This window comes from Bos grunniens, chromosome 15, assembly GCF_055505025.1.
Source record: "Bos grunniens cultivar Pamir isolate PY7600 chromosome 15, Bosgru_T2T1.0, whole genome shotgun sequence".
Classification (NCBI taxonomy): domain Eukaryota; kingdom Metazoa; phylum Chordata; class Mammalia; order Artiodactyla; family Bovidae; genus Bos; species Bos grunniens.
This window is the reverse complement of record NC_141179.1, coordinates 64765524-64787681: the sequence shown is the minus strand read 5'-3', so window position 1 is coordinate 64787681 and position 22158 is coordinate 64765524. Positions and strand designations below refer to the sequence as shown.

The 22158-nt window shown below is 43.9% G+C and overlaps 1 protein-coding gene across 3 annotated transcripts in view; it reads right to left on the bottom strand.

The window, feature by feature from the left end:
• Window positions 1–22158, bottom strand: part of KIAA1549L (KIAA1549 like) — a 316445-nt gene that overhangs the window by 48658 nt on the left and 245629 nt on the right. For all 3 annotated transcript variants that reach the window (XM_086341097.1, XM_086341099.1, XM_086341096.1), the window contains exons 14-15: window positions 14103–14281; window positions 5583–5800 (exon numbers count right to left, since the gene is read on the bottom strand). In XM_086341097.1, the coding sequence (XP_086197223.1) occupies window positions 5583–5800; window positions 14103–14281 (397 nt within the window). The remainder of the gene's footprint in view (window positions 1–5582; window positions 5801–14102; window positions 14282–22158) is intronic.

The window sequence follows — 22158 nt, the reverse complement described above, 5'->3', positions numbered from 1 at the left end:
CTTTTTGCAGAGGAGGCAACTCAGGAGTGATGACTTTTTTGCAGGGTTTTATTCTGCAAAATTTTCAGGGTTTATCCCACATGATTTTGCAGGGTTTATCCCATATGATCTTGCAGAGTTTATCCCACAAAAGTAGGATAAAATCACTGGCTACTTCCCTCTCATCCAACAGTAAGTTTTCCTCTATAAATTATTTGCATTTCAGAGCATCTACCTTCAGAGAACTCCCCTATTTTGTGTCTTGGTTCTAAGATTCTATCCATTTGTGAGTTCAAGGTACAGAGGTTGTGTTATTGTCAGTGACTATGGAAGAAACCTGGGAGGTAAAGACACCTTTTCATGACCCCACACCCCGTTAGTCAGAGCATGACATTCACACACTGCCAGTCTACAACAGACATCAGAACCCCAAGGGCGAGACCCTGCCCTTGCAATTCATCTAGGGGATAAAACATGCACTATTAGACTGACTCCTTCACCGAGAGGAGCTTACACCTGTTTAGAGAGCCTCTGTGGTCTTTGCTCATCTGGCACCAGGACAAGACTCTTTAGCTCTTCTCCAGGGACAGGCATGAGACACAGGCCGGACAATCATAGCATCACAACCCCATGGCCATAAGAACTGGTCAGAGTGTGCACATGAGTTGGTCAAGTGCGACGAAGTCTCAAGGCTTTTGCTACAACAATCAGGAAAGAGGCATTCTCTTGGCATTGAGGTTTCTAAGAAGATAGGATATAAGCCTAGAGTTGCTGGGAGCCAGTTTGCCACTATGAGGTAAGAGCCTACGTGAAAAGGAGCCAGCAAAAAGTGAAGAAACAAGATAAATATGGAAGTCATTGTATGACCTCTTGGATCTAGCCATGCTTGAAGCCTTGGCCTGTTCAGTGGTAAAATTTCCCCTTTATTGAGCCAATTTGTGTTGGTTTTCCATTATTTGCAACCAAAAGAATCCTGACTAATATAGGAGCTTACCACCTAATGTTATAAACTGTGCCCTATAGTTATCTGCAAATAGAGGCGTCCTCTAGGAAAGGAGCACAATCTTGTGAAACAGAATCTGTTTTGAGTGACTCATACTTTAAGAAGACCCCAAAGAATTCTTTCCCTTGACCCAATTACAAATCATTCTTTGAAAAAGCAGACTCCATAACTGTCCTGAGATTGCCAATTAACCCGTTTAGAAAAGATTTACTAATAATGGTGGTGGAGGAGTAAATACTAGGATTAGCAATTGACATTTAAGTAGGTTATTTTGGAAGTATTAGAAATACAATAGTGAGATTGTATAAGCCCTTTTGAGAACCTTGAACGTGGGTGCGCCCTTAGACACTGGCATACCCTCCAGTCTCCTTTTCCATCAAAGACACTGTTCCATTATATACAGCTTAAAGGCTGCTGTTTAACATGAATCTCAATTAATCAGGCTACCAATGTGTGCCTGCAACTACTTTGAAATAAACTGGGCTTTTGGGTAGAGAAATTATTTATTTTAATCAAATAGAGTTCCATTAGGTATATCATTTCCTATTGGTATTTTTCTATATTCTTTAAAAGTTAAAAAATTTTAAAACTTGAAAAATTGAGGTATAAGTTTTTTAACCTCTGAAAATATTGCTGGGAGGAGGATAATGGATTTCATTTGGATTTTTTAGGAGGCTGGGATCAACCACTATAGTTTAAGAAAGTAGTTCCTGAACACTGTGTTCTGGGAGAGTAGCACTGACATATATACACTGCTGCTGCTGCTAAGTCGCTTCAGTCGTGTCCGACTCTGTGCGACCCCATAGACGGCAGCCCACCAGGCTCCCCCGTCCCTGGGATTCTCCAGGCAAGAACACTGGAGTGGGTTGCCATTGCCTTCTCCAATGCAGGAAAGTGAAAAGTGAAAGTGAAGTCGCTCAGTCGTGTCCAACTCTTAGCGACCCCATGGACTGCAGCCTACCAGGCTCCTCCGTCCATGGGATTTTCCAAGCAAGAGTACTGGAGTGGGGTGCCATTGAGCCCTAGGGTTCCATAAAGATGGACTAGAAGGAGGAGGAGGAAGAGGAGGGGAAGGGGAAGAGGAGGGGGAGGAGGTCCTGCTTCTACCAGAGCAACTCTGTCTTTACAGGTTATTGCCTTAGCTTGGGTCCCCCCAGAAGTAAGCTCTGTGATGATCTGAGTAGAAGTGGTTTATTTGGGAGAGGGTTCCAGGAAGCACAAGTTGAGAAGTGGGAAAATGAGAGCGGGAAGGGAAGGGGCCAATAAAGAACGTGGTCTAGAGCAGATCAATGTCTTGGGCATCTGGGGCTCAAACTTACTGGAGAAGTGTGGGAGATCATTATTTTTAAATGTAGGTTTCATTGTTATTCAGGTATGGTAAACCCAACAGATCGGGGGATGACCGCCATTGAAGAGACGGCTTGTATACTCACAGATCCCGAGAGGAAGGGGCACACCACACTATAGAGGGCCACAGGGGAAGCACAGGGTCAGTCACAAGGCAGGGGGAGTGCAGGGAGAATGTGGGCAGGAGCCTTTATTGTGGCTTTCATGGGAAAGAACTGGAAAGGGGTGATTTGCACAGGAGATTAGGCCAGAGTGCAGAGCCTCTGTGTGCAGGAGGCAGCTGGGGTCTGAGTTCCCGCTTGTCTGGTTTGTGTGTGACAGCTGCATTTGGACATGAGAATTACTGTCCCAGGAACTGGAGTCCCAGGAACTGGCAACCCAGCCCGGGGAGGGGCAGTTTCTCCAGGGGCCAGACCCCAGATGTCAAATCATCAAATACAGAAAGCAGAAAATGTGGTTCTTACAACAGGGTAGAGTTCTCTTGCCAGGGGTGTTTATCTATCAGCCCGCATCTGTCACGGACTGCAGCTGCTCCAGAGCACGTTAACTACCCAACACTTCTGCTTGGGGAGTTCATATCAGAGTCACAGATGTTTGCAGTAAGAAGGATGCTGCTGGCCTGTAGGGGGGCCCAGGGGACATATAGGGGGCCTCTGATAGCACCTGCCTCAGTTATATTATGTACTTTGTATCTCTGAAGACGTGAAGAGTTTATAACATAAAAATGGGGTGTGCTCTGACTTAAAAAAAGCTGTGAAAACTCTTTGAAAGGGGATCAGGATGAGTCAGCATTTGGAATCTAAATTTTGATTTGATTTATTTAGGTCTCAGGGTAAGATTCTGGTTATTGACGCTATCTCTGGCCTAGAGAATGGGTTCCTTACTCGTGCCTTACAGGGGCTGGTCACTGAGAGCAGAACCTCTAGAGAGCTGAACTGTGAAAGGTAACTAACAGGTATGTCTCACCTGTGATAACAGGTGACATACAACGGGCAGCAGTGGACAGTGCCTGGAGTCAACAGCAGAGTGTGACAAGAATAGTGCTTGAGGGACTTCCCCGGTGGTCCAGTGGCTATGACTCCGTGCTCCCAATGCAGGGGGCCTGGGTTCGATTCCTGGTCAGGGAACTAGATCCCACGTGTACAACTAAGCGTTTGTATGTGGCAACTAAAGATCCCTCATGCAGCAACTAAGACCCAGTGTAACCAAATAAATATCTTTTAAAAAGAATCTCCAAGAGCTTACTAAGTCTCTTTCTCGACATTAATCTTTCTCTTCTCGTCCCCATCTCTTGCTGATCTCATCTCCCTTTCTACCCCCACCCCACCTGATTTGTGGTGATCTCTAATTTTCCCATAACTGATCACATTTTTTTTAAATTAAATCCTTTCTTCAACAGACATTTACTAAGAATTGCCTGTATACTCCCAGCATCAGAAGGCTAGCAAAAGGCCTTAGGAAACTGGCCTGACCTTTTGTGAGGCAGTGGAGATACACCTCTCCAGAAAAATGTTTTGTTCATTCTCCTTATAAAATGGCTTCAGTGAAAATTGTATTTAACTCTCAAATAATTTCCAAACTAAGTTTCACATACTTGTACATGATTTCTGATTCATTTTCCAAATGTCAGCAGGAAACCCAGGAAAAAATAAATCCCCACTCCAGTCTATAAAAGACCCCTGAAGTAAAAAGTCCCGAAGTATGAAGTAAAAGCCAAAGACGCCCCCAGTCTCCCAATAAAATCCACAGATGTCCTTCCCTTTTTTTCTACGGTTATCAACACAGGGGTATGCGCACTGTGATCCCATCACAGTGTGATTTAACACCAACAGCTTGTCATCCCCACCAAGCCTAATAAGAAACCTGGAAAATGAAGCACTGGCTTAGAATTCCCTCTTTTCATTATTAAAAATAAATCATGCAGATTCCATTCATAAAATTTATTCCCCACTCCCAGCTTGACTATGTGGCTTCCATCTAAGCCCATCACATAGTCGTTTTGGCTTTTAATAAATACCCACTCAGTCCAGGAACCATCCTGTCCTCCCCAGGGACCTCTCTAGAGGCTGTGTCTGTGAAGGCTATGGTTTGGGTTAGAGCACTGGCAGCTCTGAGTCAAGGGGCAGCTGCCAAGGAGAACATGTATTTAGAAGAGTTGGTCTCAAGTCATGAAAATGCTTCTGGGGGAAGTGCCTCAGAGGGGAAGGCAAAAAAGAGAAGTGAGCCTATTGAGCTTTGCTGACATTTACCCCTTTTCTCTCAGATGGGAAAGAAACTGCCTGCAATATAGGAGATCGGGGTTGAATCTCTGGGTCGGAAAATCCCCCTGGAAAAGGGAATGGCAACCCACTCCAGTGTTCTTGCCTGGAGAATTCCATGGACAGAGGAGCTTGGCAGGCTATAGTCATAGAATCAGACCTGACTGAGTGAGTAACACACACCCACACCCCTTTTTCTAGTAGGTGAAGCCACTCCCTGCTGAGTTAGGAGCAAAGTTTAGAAGGTTGCCAATTTCAGCCACCAGGCCTACCCCTCCTTTGCTAGGGCAGGCCTGCCTTTTAGGCTGCACATTTCAAACACCCATCACACTTGTGAGCAAGAAACTCTTGGGCTCGTCTTTCTCTCCCATTAGGCCTTAAGTTCCATAAAAGCAGAGACTGGGCTGTTCGGCCCACCATAAAATATTGAATGAACAAACACATGACCTTGACAGTATTCAGCATCATGCCTGGTGCCCAGTACAGAGCAGGAGACAATAAAGGTCAAATGGACAAGTCTATGAATTAAAGACAGGAACCCAGCATGGAGATAGGAGTAGCTGTGCAGTAAATATTGATTGAAGCTGAATAAAAAGGTGAGGCATGGATTCTGTTTTTCTTATGCAAGAGACACTAAAATCATTGATGAATACACTGTCCCTTGATCTGGAAGTTGCGTAACCAGGTGGGTGATAATTACATGCGAACCCAGCTCTGAAACAGGTACAGGTTTGAAAACATCATTAAAAGCTAAGGGACAATTATGGTTGTTTGCCTAAGTGTTGTTTTTCAGTGGTTTTAATTTTATTTTCTTCCAGACTCACTGTGGAACTCCTGCTTGTACAGACCAGTGCGGCCCAGACCAGCAGCCTGCAAAGATGACAGTCCTCAGGTGACAAATAGAACCAGAGACCTGGACGGTACTGCCCAAGGCACCCCCTGCACTCATCCCCTAATGGTACAGCGACCCCTGGAGAATCCCTTAGGAACTGCACCTGTTTTTAGCTTCGGTGAATGGGGCACACAGTTCTGGGTCTGGATCCAAGACGTGCTCAATTTCCTTTGGTGCTTTTTCATACATCTTTTTCCTTTCCGTCTGAGCCTTGCTAGCTTCCACCGGGGGGAAGTCATAGTAACCCTTCCTCTTGGCTTTGAGGCGCAGCTTGTTCCGATAGTGCTCGATGTCTGACTTCTGCTTCAGGGCTTTGTTCACCTGGGGAGAGAAACAGTCTCATCACGCGTGGTGACATGCAGGTGACAACGACTGTCACGTGAATAAACAAGTCTATGGCCATTTAGCTGATGTCCAGCTGGATAAGACCACCAGCTCTTGAAGGGCTAGAGTTGGGATGAATGGGGTGGCAAAGGGGAGTAGACATTCTGCTTGCAAGGTCTCCCCACTCTATCAACCTGCACTTGAAAGCTTATTTTTGTCAGTCAATAGCTTTGTTGTTGTTGTTTAGCTGTTCAATCATGTCTGCTCTTTTGCAACCCCATAGGCTGCAGCCCACCAGGCTCCTCTGTCCATGGGATTTTCTGGGAAAGATTACTGGAGTGGGTTACCATTTCTTCCTCCAGGGGATCTTCCAACCCAGGGATCGAACCCATGTCTCCCCAATCTCCTGCACTGCAGGTGCATTCTTTACTGCTAGGTAATTTTGAAGCCTTGCATGGCCATTATTGCCAACTGGTTCCTGCTCACCTGTCAAAAATACAGATGACTGTGCTAAATAAATTAACAAATGATATGAAGATGTTATGTCCACAAACAGAGTTGAATGAAACCTGCCTGATACTGAACAATGTGGAGAACCATTGGAGCTGTTTGCAGTCAGACTTGATTACATCTGTATAATCATGTATAGAGAACGTTTTCATAGCTAAGATTTCAAGGGACAATCATGGAAAGGCTGGTAAATGTGGGGATGACGTCCACCTGGCAGATGAGGAAACTAAGAGCCAAAAGAGCTAAGTTAGTAAACTGAAGAGTTGGGACTCCTAGTGAACTAAGACCTCCCCTTACAGATTCTGTGTGGTGCCATCACTGTGGTGACTTACGTGCATGATGTCTTCTTAACCTTCATGACAACCCATAATCAGAGGTGGGGTCAGGGTTTGACCTCGGACAGTCTGTGTCAGAGTCTGCACACTTAGCTGCTAAATACCCTGCCCCTCAGGATGAGAAGACAAAGACGCACAGAGGGTCCAAGGTCTAAGCCCCTGGACTATAGATTCTGCCCAGGGAGTGGCTGGGGGCTGGGGTTGGTGTGGGCTTGCCAGAATTGGCACTTTCCATTTGGAAGATGCTGAAGGCAATGGTCAATCGGCAGAGCATTGGAGCTGCATGCAGAGCTGGCAAAAATCCAGAGGCCCAGACCTGCTGAATCAGAATCTTCAAGAGTGAGGCTTGGGCATCTGTAGTTTGCAAAAGTCCCAGAGCTGACTCTGGTCCCGAACCTGGGTGAGAAACCTCTGGCACTGATCAGTGGTTTTCAAATTATATTCCATGGATTTTTGGAAGATCAGTAGAAAATCTGAGAGTTAGGAGTCTTGCCCTCCAAAAGCCAATACACAGCTATTTTCATATTGCTTTAGCAAGTCTAGGGACCTGGGCTAAGAACTGTTGCCCAAGGGCTCCAGGAGGGTCCTCAGGAGTCAGGGAAGTACAGGGGCAGCAAGAAGAGGGGGCTGAGCTGCTGGTCCTCATTCCCAATCAACAGAGCAGCCGCCCACGCTCCTGTCTGCTGTGCTGGACTCCTACAAAACAGTGTGTTTGAAGAAAGGATTAGGGGGTGAGAGAAGGCTTAAGGTCCAGCGGTCTCAGAAACTTGAGGTCAGATCCCCAGGTCAGGCTCTGCTGAGCTTCTGAAGGCACGTGTGAAGTACACAGGTGGCAAGGCCAGGGAGGACAGGAGGAACCGCCTGGAGGCCCCGGGGACATGGCAGAGGAGATTCCTTACTGCTGCAGCCAATGCCAAGGGAGGAAGAGGGGGTGGGGGGGTACAGCTGTCTCACCTCCATTTGTGTCCCTCCTGGACCTGAAAGTCCCCCTGGTAGCAGGGTCCAAAGCCTGGAATTCTGGGCTTCCAGCCATTGGACCCATGAATCCCTGACTCACTGTCCATGCTGCTGACAATACTTTAGACTAAGCTCTTTTTCTTCTTAAGTCTCTTCTGTTTGGATAATGAACTTAAAATCTGCTAGGACATCAGGACTCCAAAAACTAAGGCTGGTAGTACTACCTTCTGCAGAGGGAACTGCTTGTTCCCCTCTGTCCTCCGGGTCCCCCCGCTGCCATAGGGAAGCACAGGAGCAGGGTCCCCTCTTGAGCCAAACTTAAGTAAGTTTGCCAGCAACGCAGGGGAAGAATCTCCTTTTAAAGTCAGTCTCTCTCTCTCATTCCCAACTCTTCATGAAACATTTACCAGAGCTCACTGGGTTTATATGCAAACACTCTTGGGAGGATAATTCTGTTGCTTTCAGTCATTTACATTTTAATGATGGTGTGGCATAAAGCTGGGGCTAAGGGTATAGGTTCTGGAACCAGACCAAATGCCTGGGTTTAAATCTCAGCTCTGTCTTTCCCTAGCTGGGTGACCCTGGGCACATTACTTAACTTCTCTGTGCCTCAGATTCTTTCGGTGTAAGAGGGAGATAATACTACTGCCCTCGTAGAGCTGTTGTGAGGATTGCAGGAGTTCACACGCACCGCATGCTTGCAATATGGCCAGGCACTGAGACCAACTCTAAAACAGACTATCTATTTTACATATGGGAATGAATATGTTTCCACACTGCTCTCTCCATTCATCTTGAAGATTTTTGTATGAAGAACAGAATGTAAAAATAATTTAATTGTATCTTTTGTATATTGAAAAAAAATAAATCTTATTACCATTAATGTGGGTTGTGCAGGGTTCATTTTCACAAAGACTAAGGGAAACAGAGTCTGACGGAGACAAGGGGAGGGGAAATGAGTAGCTTTGGGAGCACAGAGCACTAAAGTGAGTAGGCTTGGGTGGAGTGGGGCAATGGAGGGGGCTTTGTGCTGAACAGCATGGGTGCAGCACTTTGGGGGCTGGGGGTTCAGGGGAGGGGCGGGACGAAGAAAGGAAGGCAGACAGGCCACGTCTACACTGCTGTCTTAGAATGTCTCTGTTCCTTCTTTGCCCATGGGAGTTGCTCTGGTTGTTTTTTCTGGCTTTTGTTTCAAGAACGAAAGAGGAAGGGGTAATCCAGCTGCAAGAAGCAGCTGTGACAATACAAACCAACACCCGGGGGCTTTACGGGTTAGATACAGCAATAGCTGTGTTTGGTCAAGTAGTGGTGACAGTGTGGTGCTTTATGAAAACCCGTCTATGCAGCTAGCTCGGAAGCCAGGAGCCTGAGCCCCTATACGTATCCCATCCTCTAGGATAAACTCTCAAATGCCCAGGACACGGTTCAGTGTGCAAGTAGAGACTCCAGTCCTGACACTTTGCACTGCTCGGTGATTCTAGCAACGTACTCATCCAGGGGTAAGATACGTGTCAATTGATGTACAAAGCCAGGGGTTCACCAACATGAGGCCACATGTTATGTAGATGCTTTACTTTTACAAGGTTTGAAGAAACAAACTGAGGGATATATTTTTTCTAACTCTTGCAAAGATCTCCCCAACCTGGGTCCTGATGGTATCTTTAGGCTGCCAGCATCTCACAAGTGTTTAATTGTTCCCTCATTCCACTTTTCACTGAGAAAACCAGCAAAGGGAAGAAGCTAGCATGACATCCTCTGAGCCAGGAATCCCTTTCTGGAATCTCTCCTAAGATGACATTCCAAGAGAATTTCAAAGTCAGAGATGAAAGTTAACATCGTCAGTAATTAGATATATCAGTATCAGGTACTTCTTGATTCCGTGGCCATGAAGGGGCACATCATTTCCATGGATATGTGAAAAATTCATAGCCTCAATCCAATCACAAGAAAACACCAGACAAATCCAAACCGAGGGACATTCTACACAGTAACTGGCCAGGACGTTTCAAAAGAATAATAGTCATGAAGAACAAAACGGTCACAAAGGATGGAGGAACTCTCCCAAACTTGAACTACCCCAAACTTGTTTGGGAGGAGGCTCAAGAGACAATTAAATCCCACATGGGATCCTGGATTGGGTTACAGAACAGAGAATGGACATAAGAAAGAAACCGGTGAATTTCAAATGAGGTCTGCACATTATTCAACAGTATTGCACCAATATTATGTTCCTGGGCTGGATCATTTTTTATGGTTACACAAGGTGTTCATATTAGGGGTAGCAGGTAAACAACTAGCTGGATAAAGGAATTCTCTGTACTATTATGGCAACTCTTTTGTAAATCTAAAGTTATTCTCAAAATAAAAAGTTTCTATAAGTCATGCATGAAAACTAAAACCGAAGAATAGCTGGTTTGAACAAGGGGAGAGTAGTTTCCCAAACAATGGTGCACTTACTCAATCAAGACATTCACAATGATTGTCAGAAAGACAACAGCAACACAGCCAATGCTTAAGATGTAAGATATAAGGTGGTCTGAATACGATAAGATTCTAAAATATACATGAGTTTGAGCAAACGCTTGAAGAGAAGGTGGAAAACATGAAAACAGAGGATATGTTAGGGTAGTGAAATTAAGTGGTCTTTCTTATTTTCTGAATTTTGTATGCTGTTATTCTGTTTACTTTAAAATAATCTTTAAAAGAATTACCTACAATTCATACAAAGAAAATTTATGGCTTTGAGGCTGTGTTTTCTTCACTTAAACAAGCTGCCTGTAAGAGAAGGAGGAAAATGATAAAATAATCTGCCTTAAATTTCACAAGGCAGCAAATTACAGAGAACAGTTCAGGGCTCTTTTTCAATCCAGATGCCAGCAGGGTCTATTCCTTCAACTACCAAAATATGACATGTATACAGTTCTGGACAGGGAGAATGCTACTCTGTTCTCTCGTGACAGTGTGATGGGTCTGGCTGAAAAAGAGAGTGGTAAGTTAGATTTAGCCGACATCTGGAATCTGTCCCCATCGCTAAGCTGGGATGAAAAGATCCAGGCATGGCAGCTGTCACCTGGGTTCATACTGGGTAGAGGGTCTTAATGAAGAATAGTTATCAGTGCATCAGTGATAACCTCAGAGGCCTCTAATCTGGGGCTTGAGTGTCCAGTGGCAGAACTGGGCCCAGGGAAAGATTCAGTGGCTGTGATTGGCTTTGAGAAGATATACAGATTCCCAAATTGTAGGGCCTAAGGGCATTAAGTACTTGATCAACGAATCCTGGATGGTTAGCTGACTAATGATAAAGTATGCTCAGTCACTATATAAAGCACATCTATTTCTGCTTTATTGACTATGCCAAAGCCTTTGACTGTGTGGATCACAATAAACCGTGGAAAATTCTGAAAGAGATGGGAATACCAGACCACCTGACCTGCCTCTTGAGAAACCTATATTCAGGTCAGGAAGCAACTGTTAGAACTGGACATGGAACAATAGACTGGTTCCAAATACAAAAAGGAGTACATCAAGGCTGTATATTGTCACCCTGCTTGTTTAACTTATATGCAGAGTACATCATGAGAAACGCTGGGCTGGAAGAAGCACAAGCTGGAGTCAAGATTGCCAGGAGAAATATCAATCACCTCAGATATGCAGATGACACCACCTTATGGCAGAAAGTGAAGAGGATCTAGAGTGAAAGAGGAGACTGAAAAAGTTGGCTTAAAGCTCAACATTCAGAAAACTCAGATCATGGCATCTGGTCCCATCATTTCATGGGAAATAGATGGGGAAACACTGGAAACAGTGTCAGACTTTATTTTTTTGGGCTCCAAAATCACTGCAGATGGTGACCACAGCCGTGAAATTAAAAGACACTTACTCCTTGGAAGAAAAGTTATGACCAACCTAGATAGCATATTGAAAAGCAGAGACATTACTTTGCCAACAAAGGTCCATCTAGTCAAGGGTATGGTTTTTCCAGTGGTCATGTATGGATGCGAGAGTTGGACTGTGAAGAAAGCTGAACGCCGAAGAATTGATGCTTTTGAACTGTGGTGTTGGAGAAGACTCTTGAGAGTCCCTTGGACTGCAAGGAGATCCAACTAGTCCATTCTAAAGGAGATCAGCCCTGGGTGTTCTTTGGAAGGAATGATGCTGAAGCTGAAACTCCAGTACTTTGGCCACCTCATGCGAAGAGTTGACTCATTGGAAAAGACTCTGATGCTGGGAGGGGTTGGGGGCAAGAGGAAAAGGGGACGACAGAGGATGAGATGGCTGGATGGCATCACCGACTCGATGGACATGAGTTTGAGTGAACTCTGGGAGATGGTGATGGACAGGGAGGCCTGGCATTGCAGGAGTTCGCAAAGAGTCAGGCACAACTGAACAACTGAACTGAACTGAACTGATGCTCAGTCACTCAGTTGTGCATGATTCTGTGGCCCTATGGACTGTAGCCCTCTAGGCTCCTCTGTCCATAGGATTCTCCAGGTAAGAATACTGGAGTGGGTTTCCATTTCCTACTCCAGGGGACCTTCCTGACCCAGGGACTGAACCTGTGTCTCCTATATCTTCTGCATTGGCAGGTGGGTTCTTTACCACTAGCACCACCTGAAAGCTAATGATGATGATATAATAATAACATATTTGTTGTATGTTAGAGATAGAGATACTGAGGCACAGAGAATTTAAGCTGTTGGTGATGGACAGGGAGGCCTGGTGTGCTGTAGTTCATGGTGTTGCAAAGAGTCGGACACGACTGAGAGACTGAACTGAACTGAACTGAACTGAAGGTCACGCAGATATTAAGTAGAAAAGCCAGGACTCACATTCTTGCAGTGTGGTTGGAGAGTCCATGCTCTTTCAAGCAAAGTGCTCTTTTTTACTGATGGGCCACAGTAAAGCCACAGAGAGGGAAGGAGTGCTGGACAGGGAGCCAGGGGACCTGATCATCATGCTGTCACAATAACCTGCAGTGTGACTCTGAGTAAGCCACCTGAGCCCTCTGACTTCCATTTCTTTGTCTAAAAAAAAATGATAAGGTTGGGATACAAGTGCTCTATGAGTCCACAACTAGTTAAGTTCTTTTTATTTTTAATTAATTATTTATTTATTTTTATTTTTGGCTGCCCTGTGCGGCTTGTGGGAGCTTAGTTTCCCAACTAGGGATCAAACCCAGGCCCACATAAGTGAAAGTGTCAAGTCTTAACCAGCGGACCTCCAGGAAATTCCCAGTTAAGTTCTTTTTAAAAATCGATGAACAAAAATAAATAAATAAATAAATAAAAATAAAAATTGATGAACATCAACTCATCATCCCTCTAGGCAGTTCAGTCTTTCTGTTGAGAAAACAGAAGGAGCTGCTGGATCAGGTCTATAACAGGCTTTTTCACGTGGCCTGGATGGGGGATGTGGACAAGCCGCTGAAGGGTGTTTACAGTAACCAGCTGTATGGGGTCGTGGTGTGTTCCTCAAGGTGTGGTGGGAAAGAGCCTTTAAAGCTTGGGAAGTCTCCCACACAGTACAGGTAACCATAGCCAGCCGGGTATAAACAAACATAGTGAATAACCAAACTGTTGAATGACAACAGAGAATAACAATGAAATTATGTGTGTGTGTGTGCATGTATGAGGTATTCACAAAGAGGTTCCGTAAGCATGGCCTTAAGGGATCACGAACATCTTCAGCCCACTGACCATTCTGCTGCAGAAGATGGAGAAATGGCAGCTAATTTTTACCCAATTTACTCTCTTGTTCTCCCCTAAACTGCCTCTATCTATCATCTATCTGTCTCTATCCACCCATCCATCCATCCATCCATCTGTTTTTCTTTGGTGAAATCTCTGATGTACAGTACTAATCTTTTTAAGACTTAGGAAAATTGACTAACATCACGCTATTCCTGGAAGCACACAAACGGTTGCTTCAAGCTTGCTCAAAGAAATAAAAGTCATTTCAAAGCCTATGTAGTGGGCCACATTCCCTGTCCATATCTCCTCTGGTGCCCTATCAATTCCAGCTCTCTCCATCCCCACTGCCACAGATATCCCATCCTGACCACTTTAGTGGTGTTAGCAAGAAAGGAAGCAGGCTGTGTGAGTGAGGGATTAGGGGAAGCAGAATTTTGGGTGTTTCTCTTCATAATGACAGTTTTTTAAAAAGTCCCCTATGGGCTTTCTGGCCTGGAGAACTCCATGGACTGTATAGTTCATGGGGTCACAAAGAGTTGGACACGACTGAGCGACTTTCACTTCACTTCATTTCATGGACTCTCTGATGAAGGTGGAAAATGCTCCAAAAACATCACTCAACAAACTGGTTTGGGGTGACCGGTGTACTGATTCATTCCACTGAGGCCTGCACATGCGGAGGTAAAAATGACCCCCAGAGTCCTGTCCGTACACCTGCACCCGGGGCCCCCAGGGGCTCCTCATTGGTCCACATTCACAGAGGCCTGGCTGCACCCACTCTCTCCCGCTCTGTCCTGGGGTGCTCACCTCGCCGTTGAGGACAGCCGGCTCCTGGCTCCTGTCCGAGGTGGGGTGCACCACGGGGAGGGCTGTGGGTTTTATTCCAATGAGTTGCACAGACCCAGAAGACGTGTCAAAGGGATCCACAGCCGCCTTGCCAGAGTTGTCAAAAAGGACCGCTCCTTCCTCTTCATCACTCGCCGGCACTAAAGCATAACATAAACACATTGATTTTCTGTTGTAGGGGAGTTGTGCCATCGTGGGGGAATGTATGTCAGGCTCACAGCCTAAGGACATCATTTTACTCAAAATGACCTCAGGAACAACAGCGTCTGGTTCGGTGCCAATGGCTCACTGCTGCTGGTGGCTTTCTCTTAAAATTTACTATCTATACTCTTCACCTCGCCACTGGTTTGAATTTAAACGGCAAAACCATTCCTTCAAAACTGTGACAGAACACATTTGGGGAAAAAAAAAAAAACGTTAATTTGTTCTCTATATTGGGGTCGGAGATGGGAAGAGTGCCATTTGGCCAAACTAGGTAGCTATTCTTAAAACATGATAATCAAGACAATAACAGCACTCAGTTAGTCACTGTCACCAAAGCCACCCATTTTCACATTGCATAAAGGTTGAGTCTTCCCTGGTCAACCAGCCACAGTAACTGCTGCTGAAACTTTTTTTTTCCCCTAAATATTGTTTCTCTAAATAAGGTTTTGGTTTCTTTCATTTGTGTAAAATGAAGGAGAGCTAAGAAATAACCACCGAGAAATGAATTTAAAGCTACAGTGAAAGTCACTCAGTCGTGTCCGACTCTGCAACCCCATGGACTATACAGTCCATGGGATTCTCTAGACCAGAATACTGGAATGGGTAGCCTTTCCCTTCTCCACGGGATCTTCCCAACCCAGAGATTAAACCCAGGTCTCCTGCACTGCAGGAGGATTATTTACCAGCTGAGCCACAAGGGAAGCCCTTAAACCTATAGACAACTCCCCTAATTACCTAGAGCGATTTGCACCTACATTCTGTTAAACTAACGCTCCCCTCTGACAGAGGGTTCTGCTGCAATTGCTGAATGACAGCCATCTGCCTTGTGCATCCATAGATAGGCTGATGGAGAATGTTCCAGGGCCAGTGGTACCTTGCTGATTTACTTAAAGCACATTCCCATTAAATAACTATATGAATGACCGTTTACTAAGCATGGCTTGGCAAGAGATAAATGAAGCCTATTCAAACAACCAACCCAGTAAGCAACTTAGGAGCAAAATAGGTGTTATATAAAATATGAATGTAATAGAAATGTATTCATCTTTCCTCCTGTCTCACGAGATTGGGATGTCATTTAAATTATTGAGAAACACATAGTTTGTGTCATTCTGTCACTTATCATAATCACAGAAGATTTGTTAAATTAAGCCAGGTAAATTGCTATTTTTACAAAAGTCTAACCATGGGTTATAACTGGAATATTTGGGGGTGCTGAGGACTTATTTGTAAATAGGTCACTGATGAGCCAATGACAGAGGAAGATCTTTATTCAGATGTGTTACCAGATGCATATATCATTTTAGAATGTAGTTTTGCTAGGCAGTTCTTGCTTTCCCATCATTATCTCCCTCCCAGACAACTGCTATGAAGTTCAAGATGGCACCAAGATGTCTTGGTGTATCCAAGTTGCACTCCAAGATGGCACCAAGTAATTCTTGCCTCATAGTCACATAGGACCAACCTGTGTAACAAATAGGTAACTGCAGAAATGACAATGCATTGCTTCCAAGTCTAGGTCATTAAAAAAGCATTGTTGCTTCCACCTTGGTCTCTCTTGGATTACTTCTTACTCTAGGGGAAGTCTGCTGCCATGTTTATGAGACCACTAAAGTAGCCCTATGGAGAGGTCCATTCGGCAAGAAACTGAGACTCCTGCCAACAACTATGACAGTGAGCCATCTTGTAAATGGGTTTGGCCAGGCCTTTTGATGGTTACAGCTCAGTCCAACATCTTGACTGCAACCTCATGAGATACTCTGAACCAGAATCACCCAATTAATCCATTTCTGAATTCCTGACCCACAGACATTATGAAGTGAAGTGAAGTGAAGTCACTCAGTCATGTCCGACTCTTTGCGGGCCCATGGACTGTAGCCTGCCAGGCTCCTCCATCCATGGGATTTTCCAGGCAAGAATACTGGAGTGGGTTGCCATTTCCTTCTCCAGGGGATCTTCCTGACCCAGGGATCGAAGCTGGGTCTCCTGCATCACAGGCAGATGCTTTACCCTCTAAGCCACCTGCTGCTGCTGCTGCTAAGTCGCTTCAGTCATGTCTGACTGTGAGACCCCATAGACGGCAGCCCACCAGGCTCCCCCGTCCCTGGGATTCTCCAGGCAAGAACACTGGAGTGGGTCGCCATTTCCTTCTCCAATGCATGAAAGTGAAAAGTGAAAGTGAAGTCGCTCAGTCGTGTCTGACTCTAGCGACCCTATGGACTGCAGCCTACCAGGCTCCTCCATCCATGGGATTTTCCAGGCAAGAGTACTGGAGTGGGGTGCCATTGCCTTCTCCGCTAAGCCACCTAAGTGATGTCAAAAACCTCAGACTAAATCAACATACTTTTAAGAACCTCAAACTAAATCAACATACTTTCCCAGAGTAAGGCAGCAGGTTGATCAAAACGTCTTTACTTTTTGTTAGTATGCTAACTCAGGGCTTGTTACAGCAATCTTGTTACTTTTAATCTCATCCTGATTAGTAATGATAATGCTTGCTCCTCCTGACAGAATGTATTATTAGTCATTGTTCAATCTACTTATAGAAATTCCTGGTTAACTGGAATTTCTGCTTAAGGAGTATCTGGTAGCACTTTAAAATCATGCAGCATAATTTTGGGTGTCAGAAACACGACTACATTCTACTCCTCTGAAAATAGATAACTTGAGTGATAATAACCCAAACACGCTATCTCATGACCACATCATTTAACAGATTTGGTCTTGCTTGTGAAACAAAAAATAAAAGGCTTCATTACCTATATTTTATCTTTGTATGAGAGGGTAGGTCTCTGCTTGAATACTGCTTTGAGAGTGGGCTCAAATCACCCTCACAGACATTATGTGAGATACTAAATTTAGATAGTCATTTTTGGTGGCTAGGTGTTGGGGTAATTTGTTACACAGCTCTAAGTAACTAATACACTTCCTAAACAACCCCCCTCCTCTGAGCTTCCACTCGGCTCCTCCTACTTCTAAAATATACATTCCACTAGCAGCTAGGACGGGTTATCTCTTCAGGAGATAACCAGATCACAGCACTCCTTTGATCAGAACCCTCTGAAGGCTTCATCTCTCTCGGAATAAAACCAAGAGTCTTCACTGTGACCTAGAAATTCTGCACCACGTGGCCCTGGCCACCGTGCTGAACCCACTCCCCAACTCTCCCCTGAGTCAGTCTACTCCAGCCACAATGGCCTTTTGAACACAGCAGGCTTGTTTCCACCTCCAGGATTCTGCATTTACTATTCCTTCTGCTCAGACTGCTCTTCCCATGATTCTTTACCTGCCTAGTTCCTTCTTATTTTTCAAGTTGCTGCTTAAAAAAGACTTTCTTTATCCACCAATCTAAAATAACTCACCTCATCCCTCTATTATTTCTGCACCGCCTTTATCACTATTGCTGTATTGACTTAATCTGCTCCCATCCCCTGCCACTAGAACATAAGCTCCATTCATGCCCCTCTTTTTAAAGTCTGATGACTTTGCCTTTAACAATGTCTTATACACAGTTGGCTTTCAATAGGGATTTGCTGAATGAGTGACGGAAGGACTAAAATTTCCTGACTTGGAAAAGGAAATGCTGTTAGTACCTGCAAAACCAGTAAACATGTAGAAGTTAAAGTCTTGCTATCATGAAAGCATTCAGAGGTTGAAAAGATGGTACTTTGCATTTTTATTGCTTCCAAATTGTGATACTCTTACTTCCCACCCCATGGTCAGGTAAAGGGGGAGCATAACCATAATAGGTCAGGAAAAGGATACCCTGGGAACTATAAACTGCAGCTCTTTTCCATCATCACTTAAAGTCATATTTAGATTCACACAATAATTCCTCTAGGTTTCTTTAAGAGCAAAATAGCTATTCCCCCAGCCCTCCAAAATAAAAGACTGTGTGGAAAAATACATTAAAGGGCACTGCATTGAGTGCTAATACATTAAAGTGTTATGTGAAAACAGCAGGTTCATGAGAATATTTAAAGCATAATTTGTCCCCTAAGAAAAAAGCATGAGGCAATGCTAAGAAAAGGGCCATGGTGAAGCTCAGAAAGTCCTAGAACATCATCATGTCATCAGTAATTGCCACCAAGCATCCACCCCGTATCTATTTGTGTTTTGTTTGCATTGCTGGTTTGAACTTCAGTAAATAAGGCTGAAAAGAGATTTCACTTTCTCCTGTTTCAATTGGCAGGAGGAGAACCTTCCCATCAGAGGCAGAAAATGCCCTTAAACAAAACGTGTTCTTTTGTGGGGGGAATCTTTATTAAAGCTCAAAGACAAATAATCTACAACTAGAATCACTGCCCTTTGGGTTGCTTATCAAATAATAAGTGAGTCTCCATCTCATTGAGAAGGCAAAGAAAATAAAAACTAAAACTGTTTTTGAGTAAATATCTCTAACAAATCCTCAAAGGCCCCTGCCAAGAAAGTAGTGATTCATCCTCCAAGCTCTCTGATTCTTGTCTCCCTCCTGTCCCATGATAGCTAGGAGGCAAGGTCTGATTAAATTCTGAACCCTGGCTGTGAAATTACGGTATCTTAAAGGAAGGTACACCCTTATGGGTTTATGGAGGTTCTTTCTTCCAGATAACTGAAGGTATAAATACATACATTATGTTCTCACCTTGAACTCATTTTTAACTCCTTCATGGAAAACACTCTTCTTAAGGTGACATTCATTTTCTTTCAGAAGTTTGCATGCACGTGTCTCAGTTTCTCAGTCATGTCTATCATTTGTGACCTCATGGACTGTAGCCTGCCAGGCTCCTCTGTCTCTGGGATTTTCCAGGCAAGAATACTGGAGTAGGCTGCCATTTCCTTCTCCAGGGGATCTTCCTGTGGGAAGGACTGAACCTGTGTCTCCTACATCTCCTTTACTGGCAGGCAGATTCTTTACTACTGAGCCACCTGGGAAGTTTAAGCGTCTGTATTTAGTTGAGAAAATGCCAAACTGTTTTGCTTTCAAAATCCTAGCTCTCACATCTATCTTTCCCATTTATATTTAAACACCATCTTGAAATAGACTCTAAAATTGCCTATAGCTATGGTAGGTATGGACCAAACAGAAGCAGAAGATATTAAGAAGAGGTGGCAAGAATACACAGAAGAATACAAAAAAGATCTTAATGACCCAGATAACCATGATTGTGTGACCACTCACCTAGAGCCAGACAACTTGGAGTGAGAAGTTAAGTGGACCTTAGGAAGCATCACTATGAACAAAGCTAATGGAGGTGAAGGAATTTCAGCTGAGCCATTTCAAATCTTAAAAGATGATGCTGTGAAAGTGCTGCACTCAATATACCAGCAAATTTGGAAAACAGCAGTGGCCACAGGACTGGAAAAGGTCAGTTTTCATGCCAAGCCCAAAGAAGGGCAATGCCAAAGAATGTTCAAACTATCACACAATTGCACTCATTTCACACGCTAGCAAAGTAATGCTCAAAATTCTCCAAGCCAAGCTTCAACAGTATGTGAACCGAGAACTTCCAGATGTTCAAGCTGAATTTAGAAAAGGCAGAGGAACCAGAGATCAAACTGCCAACATCTGTTGCATCATCGAAAAAGGAAGAGAGTTCCAGAAAAACATCTACTTCTGCTTCATTGACTATGCTAAAGCCTTTGACTGTGTGGATCACAAAAAACTGAAAAATTCTGAAAGAGATGGGAATATCAAACCATCTGACCTGCCTCCTGAGAAATATGTATGTAGGTCAAGAAGCAACAGTTAGAACCAGACATGAAACAATGGACTGGTTCCAAATTGGGAAAGGAGTACATCAAGGCTGTATATTGTCACCCTGCTTATTTAACTTCTATGCAGAGTACATCATGTGAAATGCCAGGCTGGATGAAGCACAAGCTGGAATCAAGATTGCTGGGAGAAATATCAATAACCTCAGATATGCAGATGACACCACCTTTATGACAGAAAGCAAAGAGGAACTAAAAAGCCTCTTGATGAAAGTGAAAGAGGAGAGTGAAAAGCTGGCTTAAAACTCAACATTCAAAAAACAAAGATTATGGCATCCAGTCCCACCACTTCATGGGAAATAGATGGGGAAACAATGGAAACAGTGAAAGACTTTATTTTCTTGGGCTCCAAAATCACTGCAGATGGTGACTACAGCCATGAAATTAAGATATTTGCTCCTCGGAAGAAAAGCTATAACAAACCTAGATAGTAAATTAAAAAGCAGAGACATTACTTTGCCAACAAAGATCTGTAAAGTCAAAGCTATGGTTTTTCCAGTGGTCATGTATGGATGTGAGAGCTGGACCATAAAGAAGGCTAAATGCTGAAGAATTGATGCTTTTGAGCTGTGATGTTGGAGAAGACTCTTGAGAGTCCCTTGGGCTGCAAGGAGATCAAACCATCAATCCTAAAGGAAATCAATCCTGAATATTTATTAGAAGGACTGATGCTGAAGCTGAGGCTCCAGTACTCTGGCCACCTGATGCAAAGAACTGACTCATTAGAAAAGACCCCGATGCTGGGAAAGATTGAAGGCAGGAGGAGAAGGGGACGGCAGAGGACAAGATGGTTGGATGGCACCACTGACTCAATGGACGTGAATTTGAGCGAGCTTCAGGAAATGGTGACGGGCAGGGAAGGCTGGCATGCTGCAGTCCATGTGGTCACAAAGAGTCAGACATGACTGAGTGACTGAACAACACAATGACAGCAGCTATGTTAACTAACGAAGCCACTGAACTACAAGTTTCCCTATCCCCACCCCACCCCTGCCTTCAGCCACATTGCATATGAGACAGACTTTTCCTTTTAAAGTTTTGATTTTCACAAAAAACTAGAGTTAGAAGCTACTGAGGCAACCAACCTGGTGAAAACCAAGAACAATTTTAGAATAACAGCCTGTTAAATGAACATTTATTAATTAAAATCAGTAACCCTAACTTCTAGGATGGACACTGAGCCATAAAACAACATCTGATTATTCCATACCAAAAGAATAATCTATTCTCAGAGGTTATATTCACACAAGCAGTACTTTTTGCAAGCTGACAATGTGATGGAAATACACCTTATACGTTTTCCACAATTCCATTCGATGTTATTTTTTGCTTTCCCTTCCTTCCCTGCTTATCTTCTAATCCAATAAAATATGTTATTGATGTTTTTGATGAACTATAATATTGTATTGTGATAAAGTGGAACCTGTGTTAAAAAAGGACACTTGTAGGTTCCATTGAAGGTTCAGCCTAGAATTCTAATGTGCTTCAGCATCTGTTGAATTTTACATTAAACGAGTTGGTCCTTTCATTTCTATTTGAAACTTTCAAAGTGAAGCCTCACTGAACAGGAACCTGTGGTCAGAGAAGTGACCAAGTCTGAAAATTCACTGTGTTTACCTTTGGCAAAAAATAAAATGCAACGAAGCACTGTAAATTTGGATAAAGGATGGCTTTTTAATAAAACAAACACATTAAAACCTCAACCTGGTACAGTAATTGCATTTTATTCATGCACTGGCTGTTGCTATTTCTGAACCTGATATTTAAATAATCAAAGTGACCTAAAGGAACTAAGGAGGCTGGCAGGAAGGGTGGGGGAAACAAGAACAGGAAGGTCAGCGGGAACATTTAGAGAACTCAGTGTCCCACTGACTGGGCCAGTGGGGAGTCATGGAGTATGAAACTGGCCCTGCCCCTTCCTCTTGTACAGATTAAATGCAAAGAAGGGGGAAAGGCATCCTCTTGTAAGAGAGTATTTACTGACAGAAGAGTCTGTATGTTGCAAATTTTTAAGCAAGTAAAAGGGCATAGAGCAGTATGTACATTGGTCTCGTTGTAC